The following is a 24304-nucleotide window of genomic DNA, read 5'->3' as shown; positions in this document are numbered from 1 at the left end:
CAGATGCCTCTGTTCAGAAAGAAGGCTCCAAGAAAGCTGGAGTAAGGCCATGCCCTGCAGAACCGCCCTGGGGGGCACCCGACGACCCAGAGATCCTGGACCATCACCTGCTTTCAAACCCGAGTGAGTGTCAGTTTGTCACCAGGGCAGTGTGTACAAGCTGTGTCAGTGTTGCCCTGGCCCCCAGCATCCCCGTTAATGCCACAGCTGCACCTTGTGTGGGGCTCTAGCTCCTGCTGAGCCCCACAGGCCCCTGCCCCCCACCGTGTGGTCACAAGCATCTCCTTAGGGTGGCCCGCTTGTGGCCAGCCCCAGCCTGGGAACGTGACAGCCCGCGCGGCCGTGCCAGGCCCTGACAAGGATGAGTACAGGCCCGGCTCGCAAAAAGGATCTGTATTGTGCTGGTGGGTGGCTTCGGAGGTCAGGGAGCAATGCCAAGGGCTAGCCTGGCAGGCAGCACTCTGGGGTGGGGTGGGCAGGAGAAGTAAGGCAGGAACACGGGGGAAGGGGAGGCAGGCCGCAGAGAGCTCCGGCCACTGCCCTTGGGACAGTGGCTTGAATGAGCCAGGCAGCTTCCTTCTTCCTAGTCTCGTCACCCTGGGGCCTGTGCTCGGGTGGAAGTCCGTCTTCCGTGCCCACCATCTACTCTGTTCCCAGAGCAAGGCTCATGTGCGGTGAGCACTCGGTGGTCACTGGCCCCTGTGGCTTTAGTCAGGCCTGCCCCCCTCCCCGCACTGTTCTGACATGTGCTCCTCCCCTGGGGACATGGAGGGCTGGGATGAGACTGGGGCCGGGGAAGCCCAGCCCCGGGCTCAAGAGTGGCACCTCCTTTGCCTCTCCCTGGTCCTGGTCCCACAGAATACAGTAATAACACTTTAATCGACTCGGGTCAGGAGTCGGGATCAAATGCAGGGTAGAAGAGGTTCTGACATGGGAAATACACGAGAAAGCTGGCTTATGGACAAAGGAAGGAAGCGAGGCTTGGTGGCTCTCAAAATAGGGTCAGAAATCCACGGACAGGTATAGGCTGAGCACCGAGGCTCACTTTCCACACGGGAAGGAGAGACACACCTTTGCCAGGCCTTGGCCCATGTCCAGCCCCTGCCTCCTGTCTCGGAATCTGAACAAGCAAGAGTCTGAGCATATTCTTCCCTTACCAAGCTGGAGACACCACTCAGCTCTGATCCCCAACCCTTCTGCTTTGCAGCTTCTGGAGCTCAGGGCTGTGAGTCCTCCTGCTGGCAGGACCCTTCCCGAGGAGAACCTCCCAGCCCCTCAGAGGCCCTGTCAGCCCGTCTGTGGTGGGTTCCATTGTCTTGCCCCCATGAGGGGGTCGGGGGAGAGCACTTTGGGAATCAGCTGGGGCCCTCCGTGCTTCTCTTCGAATCAGGGCTTCATATCTCTTTATACCTACAGGAGGGGTGAGAGGCAAGGGAAGAGAAAGTAAGACACAGACAGGTTTATAAGCTCCTGCCCCAGTGAGGGGTACAGGGAAGGCAGGTTTGTAGGGTCCCTTAATAATTGCCTCTCATCCCTGTTCTGTCATTAGGGCTCCCTTCCTCCCCTTCAGTGGCAAATTAGCAAGTCAGCAGGATAATGAAAGCTTTGCTATGTTGGTGCCACACCTGACAGTATGACAAACGGGATCCCAGATCCCATCCCATCTCAGCCTCTGATCGAGTGGTTGTGGCTTAGGTTTGAGCACCCCCAGTTATACACAGAAGGATGTCGGGGCACAGAGGCCATGCCCACGGTCTTATCAATGCAAGTGAGATGAGAAGTCGGGACCGTCCAGGGATTTCTGGTTCTAGGCCCAGTGGTCCCCTTGCCCTAGCAAGTTTCTCCATTCCCCCTGCACCAGCCTTCCTCAGAGCCCGCCCAGCTCCGGGTGGCAAGAGTACAGAGGAAAGCAAGCCCCCACACACCTGGGTTCAAACTGAGGCTCAGCTGAAGGCCTCAGTCACATTCCCTGCCCTGAGCCTCTGTTCTCTCTACTCTAGATGACAGAACCGATGTCTCACAGTGCCTGACAGGTAAGCAGCTGCGTCCGAAGGCAGACTCAACTCCAGGCAGGGAGCAGATGCTGACTAAATATTCCTCTCCCCGCTTCCTGCTACTTTTCTTAACCTCCCAGTCTCCCCTCAGGCCAGGCCCAAGAAGGCAGGCGAGGGGAGGGGACAAGTTGCCCTGCTCCCTCCTCCAGGGCAGGCGGGATAGATACTCTGCTATGCCTCCTGCTCTCAGGTTTTCTACCCTTGAACCTGGAAGATGCCATCCTTCAGGAGAAGAGTTTCCCCGGCTACTGTGCTGGTCACCATTGACCCCCGGGGGTTGTTGGCACACGTTTACCATCCAGGACTAGATCCACACTCCGGCCGGCTCCTCATTAGCCAGGACCTCCTGCTCAGAAGCAGAGCCAGAAAGGCCAGAGGGAACATTTCCCTCAGCACCAGCACACGGCCCAGCCTTTTGCTGGCTCTGCTCTGGCCACTGCCCTGTCCATGCGGCCTCCACACCCACCACCACAGGGCAATGGACAGAGAGCACACCAGGCCAGCCACCAACGCTTGATCAGAATTTTATCCCAGAGACTTTGATTGGTTTTGCTTTTTTCTGTACACCCCAGGCCGAGGGGCCAGATGATCCTGGATTCTGAATTCTAAGAGGCATGTAGGGCTCAGAGTCTTCGTTCAGAGCGAAAACAATTTCCCTGGATCTCGCCTCTGTCCTAGGAGTACAGCAAAAAGCCCTACCACTCGCCCGGAGGAGAAGAGTCTGCCAGCCCCTGGGGCAGCTCGGGCTGCTCAGGAAACACTTCCAAGCACCATGCTCTGCTCGGGTGGAGAGTCTCCAGAGCTGGCCCCCGAGAAACAAGAGAAAGTTGGGAAAAAAATCACACTGGAGGAGAAAGCATTTGCATGCAGGCCCCACTCGAAGGGCACGTCAGCCACCGACTTGAAGACAATACTCACAAAAGTCATGGGACTTGAGGAAAATACTACCGCGGGTGGGTTAGGGCCAGACTAGAGCTACGGAGACACATGGGGACAACAGAGGACACATTAGCGTGGTGGAGGGACGGGGCGTGGAGCACCTCCAGGGTCCGGCCCCAGTCCGGAAATCAGGTGGGCTCAGGCTGGGTGCGGAGAAGTGAACATCGGTTTTCACTCCCGCAAGTAGTGGGGTTGGGGAGGTGGGGCTACAGCTATCTGGGGACTCACCCTCTGTCTCTGCTCAAAGATGACTTCCAGGCAAGGATTTCTTTGTACACCAACCGGCAGAGGAGCTGTGGGGGGTCAGAGGCACAGAGGGAGGGGGAGGGCGACATTAGCCTTGACCACATGGTTAGTCCCCAGTGCTAGGTGACTGGGGTGGGGGGAGCTGGCAGGAAGGAAGGTGGTGGCACACAGTTTCATGTGGCAGGGGGTCACCCATGGAAGGAAAGGGGTTCTGAATGTCGGGCAGCTGCTCTCAGAGCCCCTCATGGTGAACGCTTTGGAACTCCAGGATTCCAGCCTGGCAGGACAGAAGAGACAACCCCACCCATACCCATCTGTGTACCCCCAAGATCTCGTACCAAGCAGGCCAGAACGTCGGCAGAGATGAGCATGTAGAAGACGTTGTTCCAGCCTGTGGGGGAAATCAGTCCAGCCAGCAGAGGCCCCAGAGCTGCACCTGTGCAGAACACAACATCAGATAGGGGCACCCAACAACGGGCCCTAAGCACCCGCCCACCCGAGAGTGGCATTCCGAGAAGTGTGCTCAACACGAGGCTCAGGGCTCAGCTGCCAAGGGCCAAAAACTAGAGTCACAGACCTATGGACCCAGTGCCGTCGATGATGGCTGTGACGGTGGAGAGTGCCTTTGCATTGCCCTTCAGGCTCTCGTGAGTTCCCTGGGGAGAGAGAACAGCATGGAGAGGCCAACCAGAGAGGCAGCACCAGGACCAGGATGGGGCTAACCTGGGGCAAGGCAGCAACTGGGGCTTGGAGTGGGGGGGGCAGTGATGGCAGACTCTGGAGGACTTTAAGGCTCTCCTACACCAGGATCTCTGTGCACCAGGGAGGGGGTGGGAATGTGGGATATTGGACCTAGAGATGTTCCCAGGCCCTGACCAAGCCCCCAGAGTCCTCCTCGGCCCCAGTTTCTTACCAGGTCAGCAGAAACGGCAGTGGTGATGAGTGCGTAAGGACCATTGACCAGGGCCCCACAAATGATCAGCATTACTGAGGCAGTGACAGAGACAGCTCGTTAGGGATGAGAGGCCTCCTCCCGCCCCAGCCCCAAAGCAGGTGAAACCCCCAGACGTCAGGCCAAGAGCCTCCACTTCCCTGTGCCTCCCACCAATGCCCCCAAGTGGCTTCCTGGGGACCCCAAGGCAATGCTCTTCCTCTGCGCTGCTCGACTTGCAGCCACCCCCTCACCTATAGAGTTGGTAATCCCGTTCTGACCAATGTTGTTATACAGGAACATCTGAGAGAGGAAAAGGGAGAGGCAGGGTCACACCCAGGCCTCCCCATGGGCTGTGTGGGTTAGACTGGGAGTCTGGCACACCCTCTCCTCCCAGGGAACCCCAGAAGTCCACCTTACTCCAGAACTCTTGGTCTTTAATGGTTCCTGGGATGGAGGGTCTAAGATGTAGAAATCTGTTGCTTCCTGTTTCTCAAAAAGGCTTCTCTCACACCCAACCTGAATTTCCTATTCTTTCCTGAGTTAGGAAGTTCAGCTGCTGGCCTCCCTCTTCTCCACCAAGGCCAAATCTTTGCTAACCCCTTTCCAAAATCCTCAGTCTGAATCTTGGAGACTGTGCCGTCCCCAGCTTCTCCTCCCCCGGCGTGCACATGGACGTGCATGCACGCAGAGAGATAGGCGTGGGCATCCACGCCCAGGTACGCACACATTGCAACAGCCCGCACAGGTACACGTGAGCACGTGCGCTCTGCTCTTGAGGTTATACGCACCATGGGGGCAGCCAAGATCAGCATGACACAGCAGGTGGTGGCCCTGCCGTTGGTGTGGTCAGAGATGAGCCCCGCCATGATGCCGCCTAGAATACAGACCAACTCACACCCAGCTGCTCCCAGTGGGAGCATAGCCGCCCACTAATGCGGCACCCCAAGTCTTGCCCCATTGCTTTGTCCCATCGCTCCACCCAATGCTAGCCTGGGCATGGGCATCCAGAACCAGTAGAACTTCTCCCTCTGAAGCCCTCCCCGCACCCACTGCTTTTATGGGAAGATCAAACACAAGGGTCAACTTTCTGAGGTCTCCCCAGCTGGGTAGGAGCCCTTTTTTCTCTGATGCCACCTGCCCAATTCACATCACATTGGACCTGTCCCTTCCTTCTGCACCCCCACAAGACAAAAGGGGAATAGGGGAATACTGCCCAGGGCAGAATAGGGCAGGGCCTCACCCATGATGCCGCCAACATCGAAGAGGGTCGACAGGTCCCCAGCCTGTTTGGCGCTAAAGTGAGCTGTGGAAAACACAAATATAGTCAGAGCGGGGCTCGGAGCAGGCGACGAGTGCCACGGCCAGAAAAAGCCCTACAGAGCACTTGACCCAGTCCCATTGCCTCCAGTTTCAGAGGAAGGAGTGAGGACCCATGGGAAGTTGTTGGCCAGAGTCACAAGTAAATTTGCAGCAGTCTCCCCCTACACCCCATCCTGTACTTTTTCTCCCCTTGCAGGCTGGCTCTGACCTCTCAGAAAAGCTTTCCCCTGAAAGCACTGGGGTCTGGCCCAGGAGAACCCTGTCAGACTAGGCCACCTTGGCTCCAGGGGAGGAGGGGACACCGCTGGTCTCACCAGCCCTAGTTGTGCTCTGCTCCTGAGCTCCTGGCCAGCCTCCACCAGGAGGAGGTCTCTGCTAATACACAGAGCCAGGAAGGAGACTCAGAGGCAAATGGGGACCTCAGGTCCCAAGTCTTGTCCTTGGATTAGAAAGAGCAAGATCCAGAAGCTGGAATTGTAGCCTAAGCCTCAAGGTTGACTCCTACTCTGAAGTTGGCACCAAGGCCACAAAACCAAGAGCTGTCCTGGCGCGCTGCTTCCTCTTATCTTTGAGAGGTTGGTCAGTCAGGGGCTGGGATTTGGCCTTGCATAAGCCCCAGGGCATCCTATTCAGAGCAAGCCTTGCAAAGCAGCCTTTGGGGTCCTCCCACAGGGCTTGGAGGGAGCAGAGCAGCTGAGGGGCAGAGGGCCCGGCCCTGGCAGAGCTCTGAGGGTAGGGGCGGGCTAGAGCGGGCCCCGAAGGAGGGCAGTGCCGCTGACCCAGGCACCAGATGTCAGTCCTGGGTGGTTCCCGGCAGTCCTTGGGGAGAGGAGAGCGGTGCTCACTTCAGGCTTCAGGCAGTGGGGTAGCTCACCGGGCCCTCTTCCTGTATGTGTGTGTGTGGGGGGTGGCATTCAAAGGCAGACCTGTCCCCAAACCATCCAGCCCCCCTCATCTGTGAGCCAAGCCAGCTGGATGGAGGTGGGTTCTCCTACACACAAGGGCTGGAGAGGAAGTCAGGAAGGATGACAGAGCACATCTGAGTTCCGAACCCCCAACTCTGGTCCGAGGGAAGAAAGGTGTCTGGAATCAGGGTCTCTGAGGTAACGTATGAGGTCTAACTTCCAATGGAAAAATAAATTTCAAAAGTCTCCCTTTGCCCTAAGAGAGGGTGCACGGACATCCCAATGGTGTTCTGGAATCCCGTGCATCACGTGCCTCCTCAGAGAGCCCTCCCGACCCTCTGCCCCTTGTCCTCACCCACGTTGAAGATGTAGAGAGGCAGCCAATAGAGGAAGGTGTAGCTGACCAGCTTGGCAAAGAGCAGACACAAGGAGAACTCCACCACACCCTGCGGAGCATGACAGAGGGTGTTGGAAAGGCATGCCAGATGCCCCTGGCCAGGGGTAGCCCCAGAAGGAACTCAGCAGCTGCCCCCCTCCCCCCGAACTACTGCACAAAGCACATCTCCAGTCTTGTTCAAAGGCTGTGTGAAGACCACCCTCCCGTGTTACCCTCCCCGAGCTGGCTCCTCACCCTCACACCTCACACAGAGCCCTAGAGCCCCCCGAGCCCCCCCATTTCCTGACAGCCAGTGGGGACATCCAGAGAGCCCCGTGCTGCCCTCCAGGCCATGGACTTCTCACCGGGATGCGGAGCGCCCCCAGGAAGCTGATGGCTGCAGGCTGCGCCCTTGGCTCCTTGGAGCACCTGGCCGCGCTCTCCAGGCTGCTCTCCTTGTTGGTGCAGGGACCATTCCCCAGGTCCTCGGGGCTGTCCGGGTTCTCTTCCAGCCCATTCTGAACAGAAAGGAGCCCTGGCTGGGAGCACAGCCAGAGGCCACCTCCCGCCGGCTGGGGGGACAACCCAAGCAGCAGGCAGAGGCTCCCAAGCTGGAGGAGGTCCTCACCCCTCCTCAGCCACTGAACGAATGTCCCACCAGGCCCCATCAGGCTGTCATGGAGCCACCCTGAGGTCCTGACACTGAGCCTGTGAGCTAACTGTGGGCGCACATGCCCCTACCCCCCCCCCCCCGCCAGTCCTCTCTGGGACCTGCCCCTGTGGATGGAGTCAAGGGCGGGGAGGCTCACACTAGTGTGGTGCTGGGGAGCTGCGCAGTCCACATCTTCTGGGTCTGAAAGAAAAACCCAACCTTCTAAGAAGCTTCCCAGCAGGCCCACCCCCAGCCACCAAGTTAATGGCCAGTCTACTTCCCAGCAAGAGGGAGCCTGGAACCCCGGGCTCGGGAGGCACCTTCCAGGCCTGGCTCCCCTAACGCCACTGGTGTCACTAAGGGCCTTGTGGGTCCCCATTCTCTGGCTACCAAGTCCACAAGGGTGGGCTGAGCTGTCTCCCAAGGCCATCGGAGAATGGGGAAGAGGACAGCAAGTGACGAGGATCCCATCACCTCCCACTCCCCCCACTCACACATCAGAGCCAGCACTTGCCAGGCAACCACAGGCCAACTGTTCAGCCCCCCAGCCCTGAACCAATAGCAAGTAAAGGCTGTTCGTCTCCCTCTTCATCTTCTTTTACAAGTGAAAAAAGAAAAAAGGCTGAAGCCCAGAGAGGCAGCTAGTCCCAGGCCACACACACACCAGTAGTCCTCCCCCAGGGCCAGCTGCCTTCCCCCAGGCCCCAGGAGGAGAAGGGGGAGGCTCAGTTCTGAGCCCCGTAGGGAGGGCGGGGGCCACTCACATTCAATGAGAAAGAGGAAGGTGAGGATGCCCATGGCAGCGGTGATGATGCCTGGCACCACAAAGGACAGGCCCCAGTGCTCATTCACCCAGACGCCAGCGATCAGGGAGCCCAGGATGTTGCCCACAGATGTGTGTGAGTTCCAGATGCCCATGATGAGCCCCCGCCTGGAGGGGAGGGGGTCAGGATCAGGAAAGACAGGGGAGAAGAATAAAAGAAAGTCAAAACAGAAGCACAGGGTTCATCACCCCTGCCCTGGCCAAGTGCGAACAGCTGGCTGCCTCCAGCCTCCAGCCTCCAGGCCCAAAGACAGCATGGGGGGAGGTGGGGAAGGGCTTGCCAGGTGCCAAGCAAGGGTCAGCCAAGGCCAGGGGTCCTGCTCCCTTCAGCCAGTGACTGGAGCCAGCTCACACAGGCCTCCCAGATGGAGCTCCCCCCACCCCAGCACTTCTGGCCCCCACTCCTCTCTTCCCTCTTGTCCTGGGGCTGCTACTCCAAATCTGGGTCCTCAAGCAAGGCCACCCCGCCTCCAGGGGACACAGGCAGTGTCTGGGGGTTTTTAACTGTCCCAGCTCCGGGTATGCTTCTGGCATCTAGCGGGTAGATGCTGCTAAACATCCCGTCGTGTGTAAGGTCGCCCCACGGCAAAGAGGGACCAGCCCCAAATGTCTAGTAGGGCTGAGCTGGAGAAACCCCGCTCGAAAGCAACTTTTTTTTTTTTTTTTTTTTTTTTTGCACAAAAGCCAGTTCAAGTACAAAATAATAATAATAATAATGTTTTATAGGTTTCATTTTTGTCTTCATGCAAAATGGAAATTAGTCAATTATGAGGAAAAAGTGTAACAAGGGTGGCCTGTTTTGTGGACTAAAATCTTAACCATGAGAAAAATCAGTAATGCTTTTCAGCCACTAAAACATTGAACTAAATGTGAAAATTAGCAAGACAGACCTAAGTTTCTAACCTTTCACCCTGAAATTATACTAGGGGCCATGGGAGACCTCCTCACTCCCCACAACCCTCCCTGCCTACCTTCCGCTCCTCCTCCCTCCCCACACTCACTTTCCCTTCCCGAACCAGTTGCCAACGCAGGTCACCACAGAGGGCCAGCCGGTGGTCTGGACAAGTCCGTTACAGATCTGTGGGGAGACTGGAGATGAGTGGGACAGCCCTGGGCCATGCCGCAGACTCCCTCTGCCCCCTCCCGGGCTGCGGGGCCCTCCCCAGCCCCCACCAACCCCAACCAACCACAACACTATCGGCCTCCGCAACCTTCCCCACGATGGAGCAGCGGTCTGAGTGCAAGACGGGGGCTTGTACCTGGATAAGCACAAAGTACCAGAGCACATGGATGTTCCAGAAATATCCAAGGCCAAAGAGCGAGGTAAAAAGGCCGCTGAGCAACATTCCAGCTGAAAGGTAGTAACGGAGGGGGAGCCGCTCCCCAAAAATTCCGCTGGAGAAGAGAGTTGGATCTGTGGTTAATCACAAGCTGCCTCCTCCCGGCACCCCAGAGCTGCCTCTGGCCCAGGTGACTACCGATGACTTCTGTGCTGCCTGCCACCTGCCAGAGAGGCCCTTGGGTCTCCACTCACTGGACTTTGCTGCCTCAGTTGCCACTGCTGAGCCAGCTCCTTGAAATGTTCTCCCCTTGGCCTTCTCACCCCTCTGCCCTTGGCTGACCACTCCTTCTCACAGACTTTCCCTGGGGCGCAGTCCCTTGCACCAAATTTATGGCTCCGACGACTGCCTACAAGTTACATGGCTCCAACTGGGTAACTTCCATTCTGACCTCTCCCACTGTGGGGTCACACCCAGATGCCTTCCGGACATCTTCACTTGGTTGCCTCCCCAAACGTGCAGCTCAGCACTCTACAACTGAACTCTCCCTCCTCCTTCCCCTCTCAGTCCCGTGGCCTGCGCCTCTCCTCCCGAGTGAGTGTGGCACTGCCATCCTTGGTCACCAAGCCACCACACTGGTTTGGAAACCAGCTATGAAGCAGGCCCCTCTGTTAGGCTGTGAGCCATTGGAAGGCAGTTTGGTTCCTGACACCAGACAGCAGGCTCACTATGCCAAAGCCATGCTTGCTGGGCTAATTTAGGCCTAGGAGAGGCTGGCGGTTTTCCTAGCCATGTCCGTGTCCACGGCTACCCACAAAGGATCCCAGTTCAGGAAAAAAACCCCATATTCCAGCCATCCCACTGCCACTGTCATCTGCGAGAGTAACCTCAGAGGAAACACTTTCCAGGAGAAGAAGCTACAGAAAACAGGAGTCTGCCAGGTGAAGGAGTCGGCCGGGTGACCGCGGGAAGGGAAGGAGAATGGCCAGGCGCTGGTGGTGTGTGCCCACGTCTTTGCCTACCGTCCACCTGGGGGAGCCCTCAGCTCTGGGGCCCCCCACTCTGGGACAGTCACAGGCTTGGCCCATCCCCTACCTGATGAACATGCCGATGGCATAGGCCACAAGGAAGGCATTGTCCACGGCCCCCAGTAACTCCTTGTAGTTGTTCTTATCTGGAAACAGAGGGAAGAGACAAAGAGCCGGTGCTTGGGGGCCCTTACAGGAAACCCTTTTCGGCCCCAGACAACTTCTTCCTGCCGCAAGAGCAGCGTGCCCCCTTCCTACCGAATGGAGCCCAGTCACACCACGTCGTGTCATTGAGACTGTGGCTGTCGTTGATGGGCTTGATCAGCTCCGAGCAGTTCTGGTGCAGACGGCTCTGAAGAGGCGAGAGGGTGCACAGGTCGGGGCTCACCTCCCGGCGTCAGAGCCCGCTCGGCCCAGAGCCGAGCAAACCATCTCCCTCCCCAACCACGCCAGGACTGTGGCCGGCACCATGGACAGCGTGAGCCTTCCTGTGGCAGCTCCTCCTGCAGGAACCCTCCATAGGGACAAGGGGCCGCATCAGTCCCTCCGTGGTGGGCGAGGTGAGTCTGAGCAGAGCCCATACAGCCTGGGGTCCCTGCCCTCCTGTTCCCACCACAGCCCGTTAACACTGCTGTCCAAAGGAGCACCTATGGAAAGTTTTCTAAGAAGAACAACTACTAAAAGTGAGGGTTGGCCGTGTGAAGGCCGTTCATCTCCGTGACTCCAGTTAGGGAATAAGTTCCAGATCATTCTACTAGAGTTGATTTCTGCGGGAGCTCAGCATCTCTCACTGCCAGGCCAGCCTCACCTTGACAACACTGATGGGCTTCCTGGACATGTGATAACAGGTGTAGATGAAGAAGGTCAGCACCAGGATGAAGCCTCGGAACCTGCAGGGAGAGGTGGGCGTCTGGGTTAGTGGGAAGTCAGCTGAGGCTGGGAGCTCAGGTGCAGTGTCCCTCGGGACCCGCTCTGGCTACCCCAGGGCCTCCACACTGCTGACGCTCTAGCTCAGGGTCCAACCGGACACAAGGTCCTTGGGACAGAGGCCAAGGGGAGGGTAGAAACAGATGCCCAGAGGCCAGCGTGCTCAGAGAGCCCAATCTTTCTGGTCCCAACTCCTGTGGCCTTCCAGCAGAGCTGGCCCAGCCCCCTAGACTACACAAATTATGCACCCTTCTCCCCCAGACTGCTCCTGTCATCTCCCATCACCTCTCTTGTCCTGTGACCTCACTAAGGTCAGGAAGCCCCTGTGTGTGTCTGGGTACACTGCTGAGACAGGGGAGCAACCAAGTAGAATTGTTTTTAAAAATACCAGCAATGGTTTTAATGGTGGGAGCAGGTGGGAGGCCGCCATGGCTTGTCTCTAAAGTGAGCTCACGACTCCTCTTAAACTTTGAACACAGCAGGCCTAGCAGTGGCTGCAGCCCAGGAAGAGCAGAGCCCAGACACCTCTGGAAATGTAGCAACAGTGGAGAAGCCGGGGCCAGAATCCACATCCTCTTCCCAGGCCCAGTCTGGTCCGTCCCACTGGACAGAAGGCTCATTCTTTCCATCTATGGCTCACACATCACATGTGCTCTCTCCTTCCCCCACTTCTCATCCCAAGGACCGGCCTAGGATGGAAAGAACAGTTCAGCCAGGCACCCCTCAAGCGTGCACCCCCCGCCCGGGCCCTGCCCTTCTTTGGGGGTCTGGCGGAAGGGCCTCGACATCCTCCTGAGTCAGTGTCTGCTTCCCCAGGAGAGCATCAGCCGACATGGTCAGCAGCCAGCAGCCAGGGGTTTCCTTCCAGTACATGGAAAATAGACCTCAAAAAGGGCCCACAACCCAGGAGGAAGAAGCAGGCATTAGGAAAGATCCAGAGCTTTGGATTATTTGAGATCTCATGGAGAAGAGTAGGCAAGAGGAGAAGGGGCCCTGGAGCTCTTTCCATTCTCAGCTCCATGAACCTAAGGGGTAGGATACTCTGCCCTCTTTAGGGAACTGCCTTCAAACCCCAAACTCACTGCCCCCCAATTTCAGAAGAGCCTGGATTTAGGTTGGGCTCTCAGGCCCCTTCTTGAGAACCTTCAGAGAACCCCGGACTTGAGCTTCCTACCCGTGTTCTCTGACTCCCCTCTCTCCACAACCTCATGGTGCATTTTCTCAAGAGAACCAAATCACACACACTCACACACCCACCCATTACCAGGCTTAACATTTTGCAGCCGCCCTCCATGCTGTTGAGAACGAAGTTCCAACTATTTGGTCTGGATTATATGCTCCTTTACAGCAAACAGGGCCCCCTGGCCACCAGTTCCCAGGGACACATGGGTGGGTCACAGAGGTCCTCCAGGGACTTGAGTTCTCCAGGGAATGGGGGGGTCACTCTGAGGGACTGTCACAGTGACCAACATCAGAAAGCTTAGCGGCAGCCATGTTTTCCAGGTCCCAGCCACAGGCATATGGCCCATGCCTCCTAGTTCGGGGACTTGTAGAATCTAACCTAACCCATTCTCTGAGGGGATTTGAAGAGGGTGTCCAGCTGGCCTTCCTCAAAGAGGAATGGCTGGGAGGAAACAATGGCCCCACAGATAGCCAGTCCAGTGCCCTGTCTGGGAAGCACTGGGGCGGGAAAAGTAAGTTCTTTGCCGGCTGCCTCTGGTGTACTGGGGAACCGAAGGCAAGTCCCTCCATCTTTTCCCCTCTGGTTTCCTCAGCAGTGGCACGTGGATGAGAGCACCAAGCCTGTCTATCTTAAAGACACATGAACACAATAGGACTCTCCTCCTAGTCCCCAGGTCCCTGTTGGACCATCTGTAAGCGCCCCCCCCCCCCCCCCGGGGCTCAGCCGAACCAGCATGGCCACTAGCTATATGGATGCAGTCACTGACTGTGGAGACAAATCAGATTTCCTCTGCGTCTGACAGATCCCTGAGGCCCCGCTGAGGCTCTCAGCTCTGACTGTTCTCCCACGACGGGCCTAGCAGTGAGGAAGACCCTTGTTAGCCACAGAGCCTGGTGTTGCCCGGGAAGCCCTCCCGGGAGCTGGTCAGAGCCGACCAGGGGCCCAGAGGCCTAGCACAGTTCCCAGCTCCCCCTGCTCTTCCCCCACACACTCCCCTCCCCCACCCGGCTTCACCTCTGAGCCCGCAGTGGGATGGCGTGGAGACTCTGGCCTGCCTCGGCCTGCCCAGATGCTCCCTGGGGAGCAGATAAGGAGGGTCGGGAGGGGCCCACACTAGTATCCAGACCTGTGAGATTCCAGCCCTGCCCTCCTCCAGGAGCCCAGCCTGCCCTTTCCTTCTGCTCTGACCTCAACCTCCAGGAAAAAAGCTGACACCCAAGAAAGCAGAAGAGTCCTGAATCTGGGGGGTTGTGGGGGGTGGGGCAGGAGGCCCTCAGGCGTGCCGTGATGTCAGGCCTGGCATCAATGCCTTCTGGGACTTCCTCCCTGGACTGCAGAGACGCGTGGGGAGGAGCGCAGAGTCCCACGGCTAGCTGGGCAGAGCGCCCTTGGAGCCAGGCCTCCTGTCCGTCCAGTCCACTTATCATTCCACTGTCCTTTTTCCATTCCATTCCACTTTGGCTGCTATTCCGAGAAAAAAGGCCAAGGTGCCACCATTCAAAGGGGACTGGGGTCATTGATCAGGCGGAGGGCTGAGCTAAGCCGACCAAAGGCTGCCAGATTCAGAGCCTCTCACAGGAAAGATAGCTGAGGGGCTCCAGGGCGTGCAGAACAACAGGTTTCACTTCCCTTCTCACCAACCCTTTCTTTGGAACCAAGAGGCCCCAGGAAGGGAGCAGTGGGCCCTGGGGGGCTGTGAGGGAAGGGATGGCAGCCCAGGTCCTGGGCCAGGCTGGGCTGACAGGCCAGGCACAGTGAGGCCCCCAGACGGTTCCAAGTGAGGCCACCTGCTCCATGACCGACCCCCCAAATCTTTGTTAGCAGGAAGTGGTACTTCTTAGAGTCCTAGCCTCCCCCAACCCAGCACTGGTTACTTAGTAACCAAATTAGATAGTGAGACGAACTACCTATCTCTTAACTCTTAGTGGACAGTCCAGACTCGGCACGGGGACTTCTTCTGAGGTAAGGATAATCGATGTGTCCCAAAGCAGCAATGGATTAAAAACAAACAAAAACCCCATAGGACCTGTTACCACCATCAGTACAACAACCCGGAACAACAAGAAACAGCAGAGGAGAGGGACGCTGGTCTTAGGAGGTGGTGGAAAAAAGCACCCTTTCCCCAGTAGCCACCCAGTCAACCCTAGTACCTGCTTCCTTGCTTTCCAATCACATTCCAATCACAAACCCCTATCCCGTAAGGCCAGTGAGGACTTCAGCTCCCTCATCAGCCACCCTCTACGTCCCCGTGCCTCAACCAGGGGCTGCTAGTAGACATCTAGGGCTGCTCAGGTAGCCAGGTGACAGGCTGGTTGTGGCTGCTGGTGAGCTTGGCACTTGCCCTGAGGAAATGGGACTTGGTGGCCTGTCTTTGGATGTCCCTGTTCTGGGACTCCACAGATCTGAAAAGGATAGAGGCTGAGCCCAGAGCCAGGCCTTCAGCATACAGGGTGGGACAGGGGCAGGTCATGGCTGGACAGGCCCAAAGCCCTCTGGGGGCAGAAAGTCAGCCAAAGGAATCCACTCCTTGTCACCCTTCCTCCAGCTGGGACTCAAGAGCTCGCTCAGAGACATCAGCTTGATTCAGAGCTTGGTCCCAAGATCATTTCCAGCAAAGGGAGAGACTGGCAGGTGGCCACAAGAAGCCCAGGAATTCGCAGGATAAATGAGCAGATAAGATCATGATCACTTTTAGGAAAGCGGAAAGCTTGCACAAGGAGACTCAGTGAGGTAAGCCCGAGACCGTGAGCAGACAGACATGGCTTCAGCTCCAGCGTGATGTGTTGTCTAGGCAGCTGGAAACATCTGGAAGGGCGTGAGAGTTGGAAGGGTTTGGAAGAGGTGGTTGACATTATGCAAATAGCACAGATGGAAATGTCCTGGGGATGGCAGAGTCGGGGTCCTGCCTAGCAAGGCAAGATGATGGACTTCCCCTCGAGAGTCTCTAGCTGCCTAGAGCGTGAAGTGTCAGGGGTCTGAGGCATGAGCCCGGGGCCAAGAGGAGAGCAGCTGCATTGCCCCCGCTACATACACACCAACTCAGGAACCCTCAGAGACTCTGCCCCTGATGTCTGTCCTCCATCTTGTTGTTAGTTTTGGATGGCTCCAGTCCGACCTCAGCACTCAGATGGCACAATTTGAATGGAAGAAATAAGGCCTTGACCAACCACATCGATCATGCCAGACCTGTCCACGGGCCCTAAGTCAGATCCTCTTCCCAAAACCAAGGGAGGTATGAGTCTGCTCTGCAAGACAGGAAAGAGGAAACTGCAGGGGGGAAGAGGAAGCAGAAGGCAGCTGGGGAGAGGGCAGCGATCACGAGTGACAGGGGAGGGGAGACCACAGGGTCATGCTGTGTGACCAGCTCTGACCATGCGGTGGGGGCAGGGATAATAGTGCGTCCCCCAGTTTCTCCATCTGGATCTCCAGTCCTTTCCAGAGCAGCCCCTCACGGCCACAGCTCATTTTTTTTTTTAAAGATTTTATTTATTTATTTGACAGAGAGAGATCACAAGTAGACGGAGAGGAAGGCAGAGAGAGAGAGAGAGGGAAGCAGGCTTCTCGCTGAGCAGAGAGCCCGATGCGGGACTCGATCCCAGGACCCTGAGATCATGACCTGAGCCGAAGGCAGCGGCTTAACCCACTGAGCCACCCAGGCGCCCCGCCACAGCTCATTTTAAGGCCCCCTTTCTGTGGCCCTTCTTCGTAGTTACCAGGAAAGTGAGACGAGACAATGCTACTCAGGCAGCAACGGGGAACCTGATCGGGGGCCCAGCAGAGCAGGGAAAAGATCGCCAGACTTAGACCAAAAGAGACTGAGTCCTGCTGCTGACTGTGGCCTTGAACGAGTTGCTGAACTGTCTAAGCCTCAGTTTGAAATTCTTTAAGTAAGGTAATCGAGTCCTGCACTCAAGAGTGTCAGAGGATTGAGATGTGGGGGGTGAGGAAGCCTCCGGCATACAGCAGGGTCTGGGGATGTATTCGAAGGGCTTCAGTGTCCCCTGGGGGTGGGCGCTAGGATCTGGCCGAGAGAGCCCTCTGTAAACTCTAGAAGGGGAGCCGTCTGTTCCAGCGGAGGCCAGCTGGCAGCCTTGGCCTTTCCAGCTCACCGGGGAAGATCAGGGTGTGGGGAACAAACAGTGATGTGGGAGTTCACAGCTCCTGCCTTCCTGCCTGCCCAAAGCCTTCCTCCCCCCCCATTCCTGCTCATCCAGCCTGTCCCGCCTCCCACGGGCTCCTCTTCTCCTTGTCCTGAGTGCTTCTCCCTCACGGGGCCCCAGAAAATGGGCCCAGCCCCATGAGGGCCGGCTGCAGTCATCTCTGGCCAGAGGCCCATGTTCCCAGCTGCCCCCAGACATGCCCACGCAGACGCGGGGCCCGAAGGCGGGGCACCGGCCAGGCCCAGGGCTGGGAGGACTCTACAGGCCCCAGCCTGACACAGAGGAGGAGGGGCAGAAGTAACATCTCCCTGGGCAGAAATCTCTCTGGCTCCGACTTTTGCTCCCACAGTTCGGGCTGCCTCTCTCCCTCAGGCAGGCCTCCGGGGGCCACTCCCTCCGTGCCCCTCTGCCCCCATCCAGTTGTAGCTACATGGGGTCAGTCCCGAGCAGACCAAGCAGACTGGCTGTCTTCCCTTCCGTGCTGTTGCTGGCTCCATGGCCTCTTCTCAGAACACCTCCAGATCTCCTGGGTCAAGACCACCTTCTCCTCCTGCTGAGGCTGGATCCTTCCCTCTGTCCACAGACATGCACGAGCACTTAGCGGTGACCAAGGACGGACCGTGAGCCAGGCCCCAGGCCCCGGGCCGCGTGATTTCCTCATCTTTTCACTTTCACCAGAACCCTGTGATGTAGGTACACGGTCATTTCCACGTTATAGACGAGGTCCTGCAGCCTCAAAGGGATGGAGTGATCTGTGTGAGGCCGGCCGACCCTGTGACATGTCCCCTGCCACACTCTCAGCAGGAGGAGAGCAGAAGGACCCCGGGCCTGGGAGAAGGACTAACCTGGGTGCAAATTCCGGCTCGTACCAACTACGCAGGGTTGGACAAGCTGCGGAACTTCTCTGGGCCTCATGACACCCACAGGTGAGGTGGGAAAACAACTCGTTGCCTTGCGGTGAGCTACAAATCAACACTGTCTGGCATAGAGTAGTCGAAAAAGCGAGGAAAAGAAGGGTCAGTAATTAAGGGTCAGTCAGTGGTTCCCATGAGCCTGGTCCTGGTCTAAGTTCTTCACACACGGCGCCTCACGTAATGCTCGCACGGTCCTGTGAGGCGGGCTTCGCTCCTGCCCGCTCAACAGACAGGGGATCCAAAGCTCACAGTGAATCCGGCCTCCGGTGTCCTAGTCAGGGAAGGTCTAGCTAGACCTGCTTTCTTCGCTTCTGCTTCAAGGCCCTCTTTGGGAACATGGGGAGGCAGTAAGTCTGAGAAGACTTTGATCCTTAGTTTCAGGAAGGTAGGACCAGGTCTTAATCATTACTACAAGCCCCAGAGCTCAAGATAATAAAAATAATAAAGTAATAAAAATAATAATGTGCCTACAGTAGGCACCACATTAATGCTTAGTGTGTGATAGGAGTCCAGCCCTACACCCAGCAGGAAAGAAGGAAAAGGACACTTACTCAGGGCCCTTCACCGGCCACGGGAAGTTAAGAATGTTCTCATATCATGTTTATCCTGTAGAAACTGAGGCTTAGAGAAGGCAACTGCACAAAGCATACCGTGGTGAAAGGATTTCAGTCCAGATCTGGCTTAACTCTGGGAGATGTTGGCCAACACAGTACATAGTTGGAGTCATACGTTGAATGACGTGTGGTTGTAGAAAGCTGTGTTAGGTGTACTCATGAGTTCTTCTAAAATGCTGGTGTGGGACAGGCTGTTGATAATTACCTACCCTCCCCAACCCTATTTCCTCTAAAACAGAAGTTACTCTGGCTAAATGGTATAATTAATACATATGGATGAAACTCCATTAGGAATAATAGCGGCAGACATGTACAACTGCCACACATGGTGATAAGATACGGTGGGTTTTTCTGTTTTTGTGGTTTTTTTTAAGAAGAGAAAAAGAAAAAAGTTTTATCCTGAAGTAAAATGACCGGTCATTCCAAAATAAGAAAGAGGACAATAAAGGACAAAACCTGAAGGGATACATTTGTAGAAGTTTGTGGAAACAGAATTTGATTTGCTTTGGATTATAGTACGTGCAAATAAGGAGTCTGAAAATAAATAATTATGTTAAAGTTTTGTCCAAATCTGGCTCAGTTTTTGTTTTATTTGTATTATTTTCAAAAAGAGGCTGTGGTTCCTTTAGTATCAAATATGCCAATGCAAAAGTAGGATCTGGTTTTCTCTGCTAAAATGCCAAAATTTCCTTGAATGTTGGTTATTGGTCTGCTCTTAAAGAGAGGATGTAAAAAAAAATTTTTTTTAACCTCCTGGGGAATCTGCATAGATGGCAAACATTCAGTGTCCTACAGAATAATTTTCTATACTTTGTAAAGATTTTTAGGGAACAGTTCAGTTTCTTTACAATGTTACCTTCTAAGTTTATTTTTTATTGTATTATCATCACTTTCAAATGGGCAGACAAGAAGTTTCTTAGGCACTCACGATGAGCACTCAAATGTCCTAACAACTTTTGATGTTTTGCTTTCCCAAAATCAAGTCCTAAATGCAAAATAAAATTAAACTTTCTGGACATCTTTCATACTTAAAACTATGAATGAGACCCCCAAGAGAGCCCCTGGAAATTTTATAAAAAGAGAAGGGCTGGGGCACCTGGGTGACTCAGTGGATTAAAGCCTCTGCATTTGGCTCAGGTCATGATCCCAGGGTCCTGGGATCAAGCCCCGCATCGGGCTCTCTGCTCAGCAAGGAGCCTGCTTCTTCCTCTCTCTCTGCCTGCCTCTCTGCCTTCTTGTGATCTCTGTCTGTCAAATAAATAAATAAACTCTTTAAAAAAATAAAAAGAGAAGGGCTGCAAATAATTAGTTTTATTTGATATGTTGCTATCGACCAACTGCATGGAAATAGTTGTGAAATCAGAAGAGACACTCAGCCTCGTCTAGGTTAAATTTCTAAGGGCAAAATGTTACTATTTATAGTAACAGTTCACAAATGGTAGGCTACATGAGCAGTTTGTCCAGATTTCTCAGTGCCCTCCGGGTCCAAGATCTGCCACCACGTATCCGTGGCCTGGCAGCCCTGTCTAACGGTAACAATACAGGGCGACCAGTCACGATTTTGGTTCTGATTTAAAATGCTACATGGGTTGCAATCTTACTTCTTTAATTTGAATTGAACATCTTCTAGGTCAGTGGTTTTCAACTCGGGATGGACATCAGATTTTCCTATGGAGTTCTATGAAAATAGATGTTGTGTAGGGGCACTTGGCTGCCTCAGTAGGAAGATAGTGGGACTTCTGATCTGTGGGTTGTGAGTTTGAGCCCCACACCAGGTATAGAGCTTACTTATAGAAATAAAATACAGATGTGTAAGACTTACTCCAGACTGACAGAGTCTCCAGAGTTGATATTCTTGGTATATCCTTGGGATATTATATAAATTCAATCTCAGGATTTTTAAATATCTCAAGATTTTTTTCCTCCATACAAATTGTGTTCATTTGTTTTTATAAGTCAAAATGTAATGTTCACCATCTTCTTTGAATTTACCTTACTGTGTTTTTAGACACTGTCTAGATTTTTAATTGGCTGGATTTTGTTTTGCCTATCTCAGGAACATTTCCTGGTTAGCCACATTATTCTGGTCACAAATTCTCATCAGGTTGTTCACTTCTGAAAACTATCATAATACGTTAATTCACGCCCCTTTAGGTTTCTGTCCCCTATGGGCCGTTGTTTCACTCTTGATGCTTCCTAAAGGCTCTGCAATCAGCTGTAGGCCCAAAGTTGGGTCTTTACCAATCGAGAACTATCTCAGAAAAGCACTGAACCAGACACTCAGTCTTGGGGTACAGGCCTCTCACGGCATTGCTTACACATCTTGAAAGAACATATAGGCAGATTGAGGCAGGACTTCCAGAACTCCAGGGAAGAAGCAGACAAGTTTAGGCGATTGCTAACCCAAGATTCAATGGAATAAGAATCACAGAGGCCCAAGTGAACTGGTGAGGGATGGCTGTCGTTAGGTTTAGAATATTGTTGATGTTACAATGTTCGATTTTCTGGAAATATCAGGAAGCCCTTCTAGTTCTTCTTCAGCGGTGTATAACCCAAAACAATTCAGTAGACTGTTTTTGTAAACTACAACAAAACACTTGCACATTTCTTATTCTCCCTACCAGACCGCTCCCCACCTGCCCCAAATTCAGAAACTTTCGTTGTGGCTTCCTGCTTTTCATAGAAATATGGTTATTAGCAAGCATTCAATAAGAAATTGACCTTTTGGGGGCGCCTGGGTGGCTCAGTGGGTTAAAGCCTCTGCCTTCGGCTCAGGACGTGGTCCCAGGGTCCTGGGATCGAGCCCCGCATCAGGTTCTCTGCTCAGCGGGGAGCCTGCTTCCTCCTCTGTCTCTGCCTGCCTCTCTGCCTACTTGTCTGTCAAATAAGTAAATAAAATCTTTAAAAAAAAAAAAAAGAAATTGACCTTTTGTTGGTGTTTTTTAAGAAGGCTACATGCCCAGTGTGGAGCTCCAGCTCATAGGATGGGAGACCAAGACCTGAACGGAGATCAAGAGTCAGATGCTAAACTCACTAAGCCACCCAGGCACCCTGCCCTTTTTTTTAAAACACGGATGTAATTAGAAAAATTGATTACATAACCAAGGCCTTACGTGGAATGTCATATATTTGACAGTGATGATCATTTAATCAGATATAGCCAGCCCCTTTTAAGGAACTAATGTTGACTATGTGGAGCCAATACTAATAAAACCCTCCCAAGAAACCTGGCTTACTGTGCTCCCTTACAGGCAAATAAGGAAGGTCATTCCCTGGCCGGCCCAGGTCACGCAGGGTATTTGGGGGACTTTGAGAAGAGAAGAATTTGCCCACATTTATAGGTACAGCAGGTAAAACCTAGTGTGAAAACCAGTGTCTTGTCTTCCTAATCTCTAAGTAAATAATAAAGAATAATAAATAAATAAAGGCTTTTAAAAATCCAGTCTAAGATTTCTTATGAAAACTTCCAGCAAAGCAACTTAACAAGGCCCATACTGTAGATGAACACTCTTGCTGTTCCTATATATATATAATCAGATCAAATCTAATGAGACTGGCCTTATTTTGTGATCAAGAATCATCTTTGCAAGTATTTTTGATCAAAGTAGGGGAGACTTTTGGGAAGGAAAAAAAAAAAGTTTCCCTGGGAAACTGCATTGTCTAGAGGACGTCCCTCCAGTTATCAGATTCTAGCCTTTCCTTGACTTTGGGCTATTTTATAATGCTTTGAAGCAGCAGGTAACTGTTAAGTCATACAAACTGTGTGAATGAAATGACAGTCTCCAATTCATAGTCTTTTCTCCCAACTTGTGGAAAAGTCAGTTTTGTCTCAATATTCCTGATTTATGAATGGCCAAGTTCTTCAGATTCTTTTTTAATTGTGGTAAGATATACATCACATAAATTCTACCATTGTGAAGGGTACAGGTCAGGGGCCTGAAGTGCCTTCCCATTGCCCTGCAACCATCCCCACCATCCGTCCCCAGAACTTTCTGTCTTCCCAAACTGAAACTCTGTACCCATTAAATAGTAGTTCCCTCTTCCCCCCTTCCTGGACATTTTCTGCCTCTCTCATTATAAGTCAAATAAAATCTTTAACACATGTTCATTTTTGTAACCTATCAGAGCCATGATTTCAACTTTTTATGAAAAATATTTTAACAGTCCTAAGCTCCAGAAGGATCAAAGAAGTAATGGAAACGAGTGAAGACGGCTGGAAGTGACTGAGGGCTGTCGCCAGTGAGGACTGTCACCCCTTGGCAAGCGCTGTGGGTGATCAGCCATCCCAGCCTGCCCACAGGGGAGAGGACTGGGTATGTAGGATTTTCTGTCTTAAAACCAGTAAGTTGGTCGTCTTAAGGGCACCCACCCTATCCAAAAGAGATCCTCTACCCCTAGTCATATAATTTGGGAATATAGGCCTCGTGTTGCTACAGTTTCTCAAGAGAAGCCAGGGGTCTGGCTATTTACGTTAAATTTTACAATTTGTAAATGATGGCAACTAACACAATGCCTCCAAAACACTGTGCAGACCAAGCAGACTGCTCCAGTGTGTGGCCTCTGATGGGTAGGAGCTGGAAGCCCCCCACCCCACCGCACAGCCCGGCGAGGTCAGGAGGGAGGCTACTGCAGAAGCCCGGGCACTCCTTGGGCAGGGGTGACGGTTCAGCGGAGGAGCAGCTGCGGCTCTGATCTCAGAGGTCTGTCCCTCGGCACCCCACCCCGCCCAGGGTGAGGTTCCAGGACACTGAATTCTGGCCTCCGTATTATCCAAGGAGTAGGAGAGAGCAAAAGGGCCACTCAGCAACTCCTGTGGCCCCTGGATCAGCAGTTCCATCAGCCCCTGGCCCAGGTTCGGTGGGGTGTGCGAGGCGGGCTGTGCCCCGACTGTCCCCCGCTGGTCCCCGCACGGCCGCCGGCGCTTCCTGCCCCCGGCGCTTCCTGCCCCCGGCGCTCCGGGGCCGGCGGGGAGCTGCTCCGGGACCCGGCGCGCCTCCCTCCCCGAGCCCGGCTCACCAGCTGTCTCTGGAGAAGGTGCGCAGGAACCAGACACCCGGAGCCAAGGAAGACCGCATCGTGCCGGGCCGGGATCCGAGGCGGAGACGGTGGCCGAAGGAGGGCGCGGGGCTGGGCGCGTGGCCCTCGCTGGCAGTCGGCCGGGTTTAAATGCCCCGCGGCCCGGCCCGCCCCGGCTCGGCGGCCAGACGCCCGGAGCCCCCGCCCCCTTGCACCTGAAGGCCCTCGGGGTCCGCCCGGCGCGAGCCGACCGCCAACCTCCGGCACCTGCATTTTCTCGCGTTCAGCCTCCCAGCTGGCTGCCCTCGGAGCTTCTCGGGGCTCCTCCCGCTTTGCACTTTCTGCTCACTTCCCGCCTGGGTACCGAAAGCCGAGAGCCCAGGCTAGTCCGCTCTCTGCGACCTTTCGTCTGCCCGCCGCTGTCCCTGCAGCCCTGCAGCGCCCTTCTGTCCAGAGGAGTGGCTCCTGACACCCACCGGGAAACTGAGGCGCGCAGGGGACCAGTACCGACACGATACCTGGTGGTCCCCCATGACACTGATCTGAGCGCGGGGGCACCCTCGGAGCACAGGAGGTTTTTCAGGGAGTCATGGTGTTGGCCCAAACATCTCTCTCAGGCCCCCCAGGGGCTTCCTGTCCCACTCCGAGTCCAGGTTGTGCTTTGAGCCAGACAGGACTCCACCACTCCCTCCTCGCTCGGAGACTGGGGACAATCTTACAGCCGTTCCTGCTGTCCCTTCTGGAGGCCAGCAGCCAGGCAGCAGGGAAGGAGCCCAGAATTCTGGCCTCCAGCTGAAGATTTCCAGGGTGTTTCCACCTATAGAAAGAAGATACTGTGTTGGGGTGCCTGGGTGGCTCAGTCGGTTAAGCCTCTGCTTTTGGCTCAGGTCATGATCTCAGGGTCCTGGGATCGAGACCCACATCTCGCTCCTT

At 54.7% G+C, this 24304-nt stretch overlaps 1 protein-coding gene across 4 annotated transcripts; it reads right to left on the bottom strand.

Annotated features, from left to right (window-relative positions):
* Window positions 1-380: 380 nt before the first annotated feature.
* On the bottom strand, window positions 381-23627 carry SLC37A2 (solute carrier family 37 member 2). 4 transcript variants are annotated; one of them, XM_047692119.1, is made up of 19 exons: window positions 23372-23627; window positions 11366-11447; window positions 10816-10909; window positions 10625-10703; window positions 9509-9644; window positions 9251-9327; window positions 8191-8357; window positions 7584-7627; window positions 7140-7292; window positions 6754-6844; window positions 5414-5476; window positions 4962-5047; window positions 4425-4473; window positions 4153-4226; window positions 3817-3895; window positions 3578-3675; window positions 3222-3286; window positions 2973-3029; window positions 381-1410 (listed from the first exon to the last, which is right to left on the bottom strand). In XM_047692119.1, exons 1-18 carry the CDS (start codon window positions 23428-23430, stop codon window positions 2999-3001), a joined length of 1527 nt encoding a protein of 508 aa, XP_047548075.1. In that variant the 5' UTR covers window positions 23431-23627; the 3' UTR covers window positions 381-1410; window positions 2973-2998. The 4 variants fall into 4 exon arrangements, with proteins under 4 accessions (XP_047548075.1, XP_047548076.1, XP_047548072.1 ...); XM_047692120.1 differs by lacking the exon at window positions 23372-23627 and adding an exon at window positions 15703-15742; XM_047692116.1 differs by lacking the exon at window positions 23372-23627 and adding an exon at window positions 12010-12128.
* Between the last annotated feature and the right edge of the window lie 677 nt (window positions 23628-24304).

Source organism: Lutra lutra, chromosome 10 (genome assembly GCF_902655055.1).
Source record: "Lutra lutra chromosome 10, mLutLut1.2, whole genome shotgun sequence".
In the NCBI taxonomy this organism is placed as follows: domain Eukaryota; kingdom Metazoa; phylum Chordata; class Mammalia; order Carnivora; family Mustelidae; genus Lutra; species Lutra lutra.
The sequence above is the reverse complement of the archived record's forward strand: the minus strand, read 5'-3'. Positions and strand labels throughout refer to the sequence as shown.

Bases quoted from the DNA above. Each gene is read 5' to 3' on its own strand.
- SLC37A2 (XM_047692116.1), bottom strand. From the start codon at position 12,113: ATGGAAAGAATGAGCCTTCTGTCCAGTGGGACGGACCAGACTGGGCCT. The intron at 9,645-10,624 runs GTAGGGGATGGG...TCTCTTCTCCAG, and splicing joins GCCATCGGCATGTTCATCAG to CGGAATTTTTGGGGAGCGGC. The intron at 7,293-7,583 runs GTGAGCCTCCCC...CTTTCTGTTCAG, and splicing joins CTCCCCAGCACCACACTAGT to AATGGGCTGGAAGAGAACCC.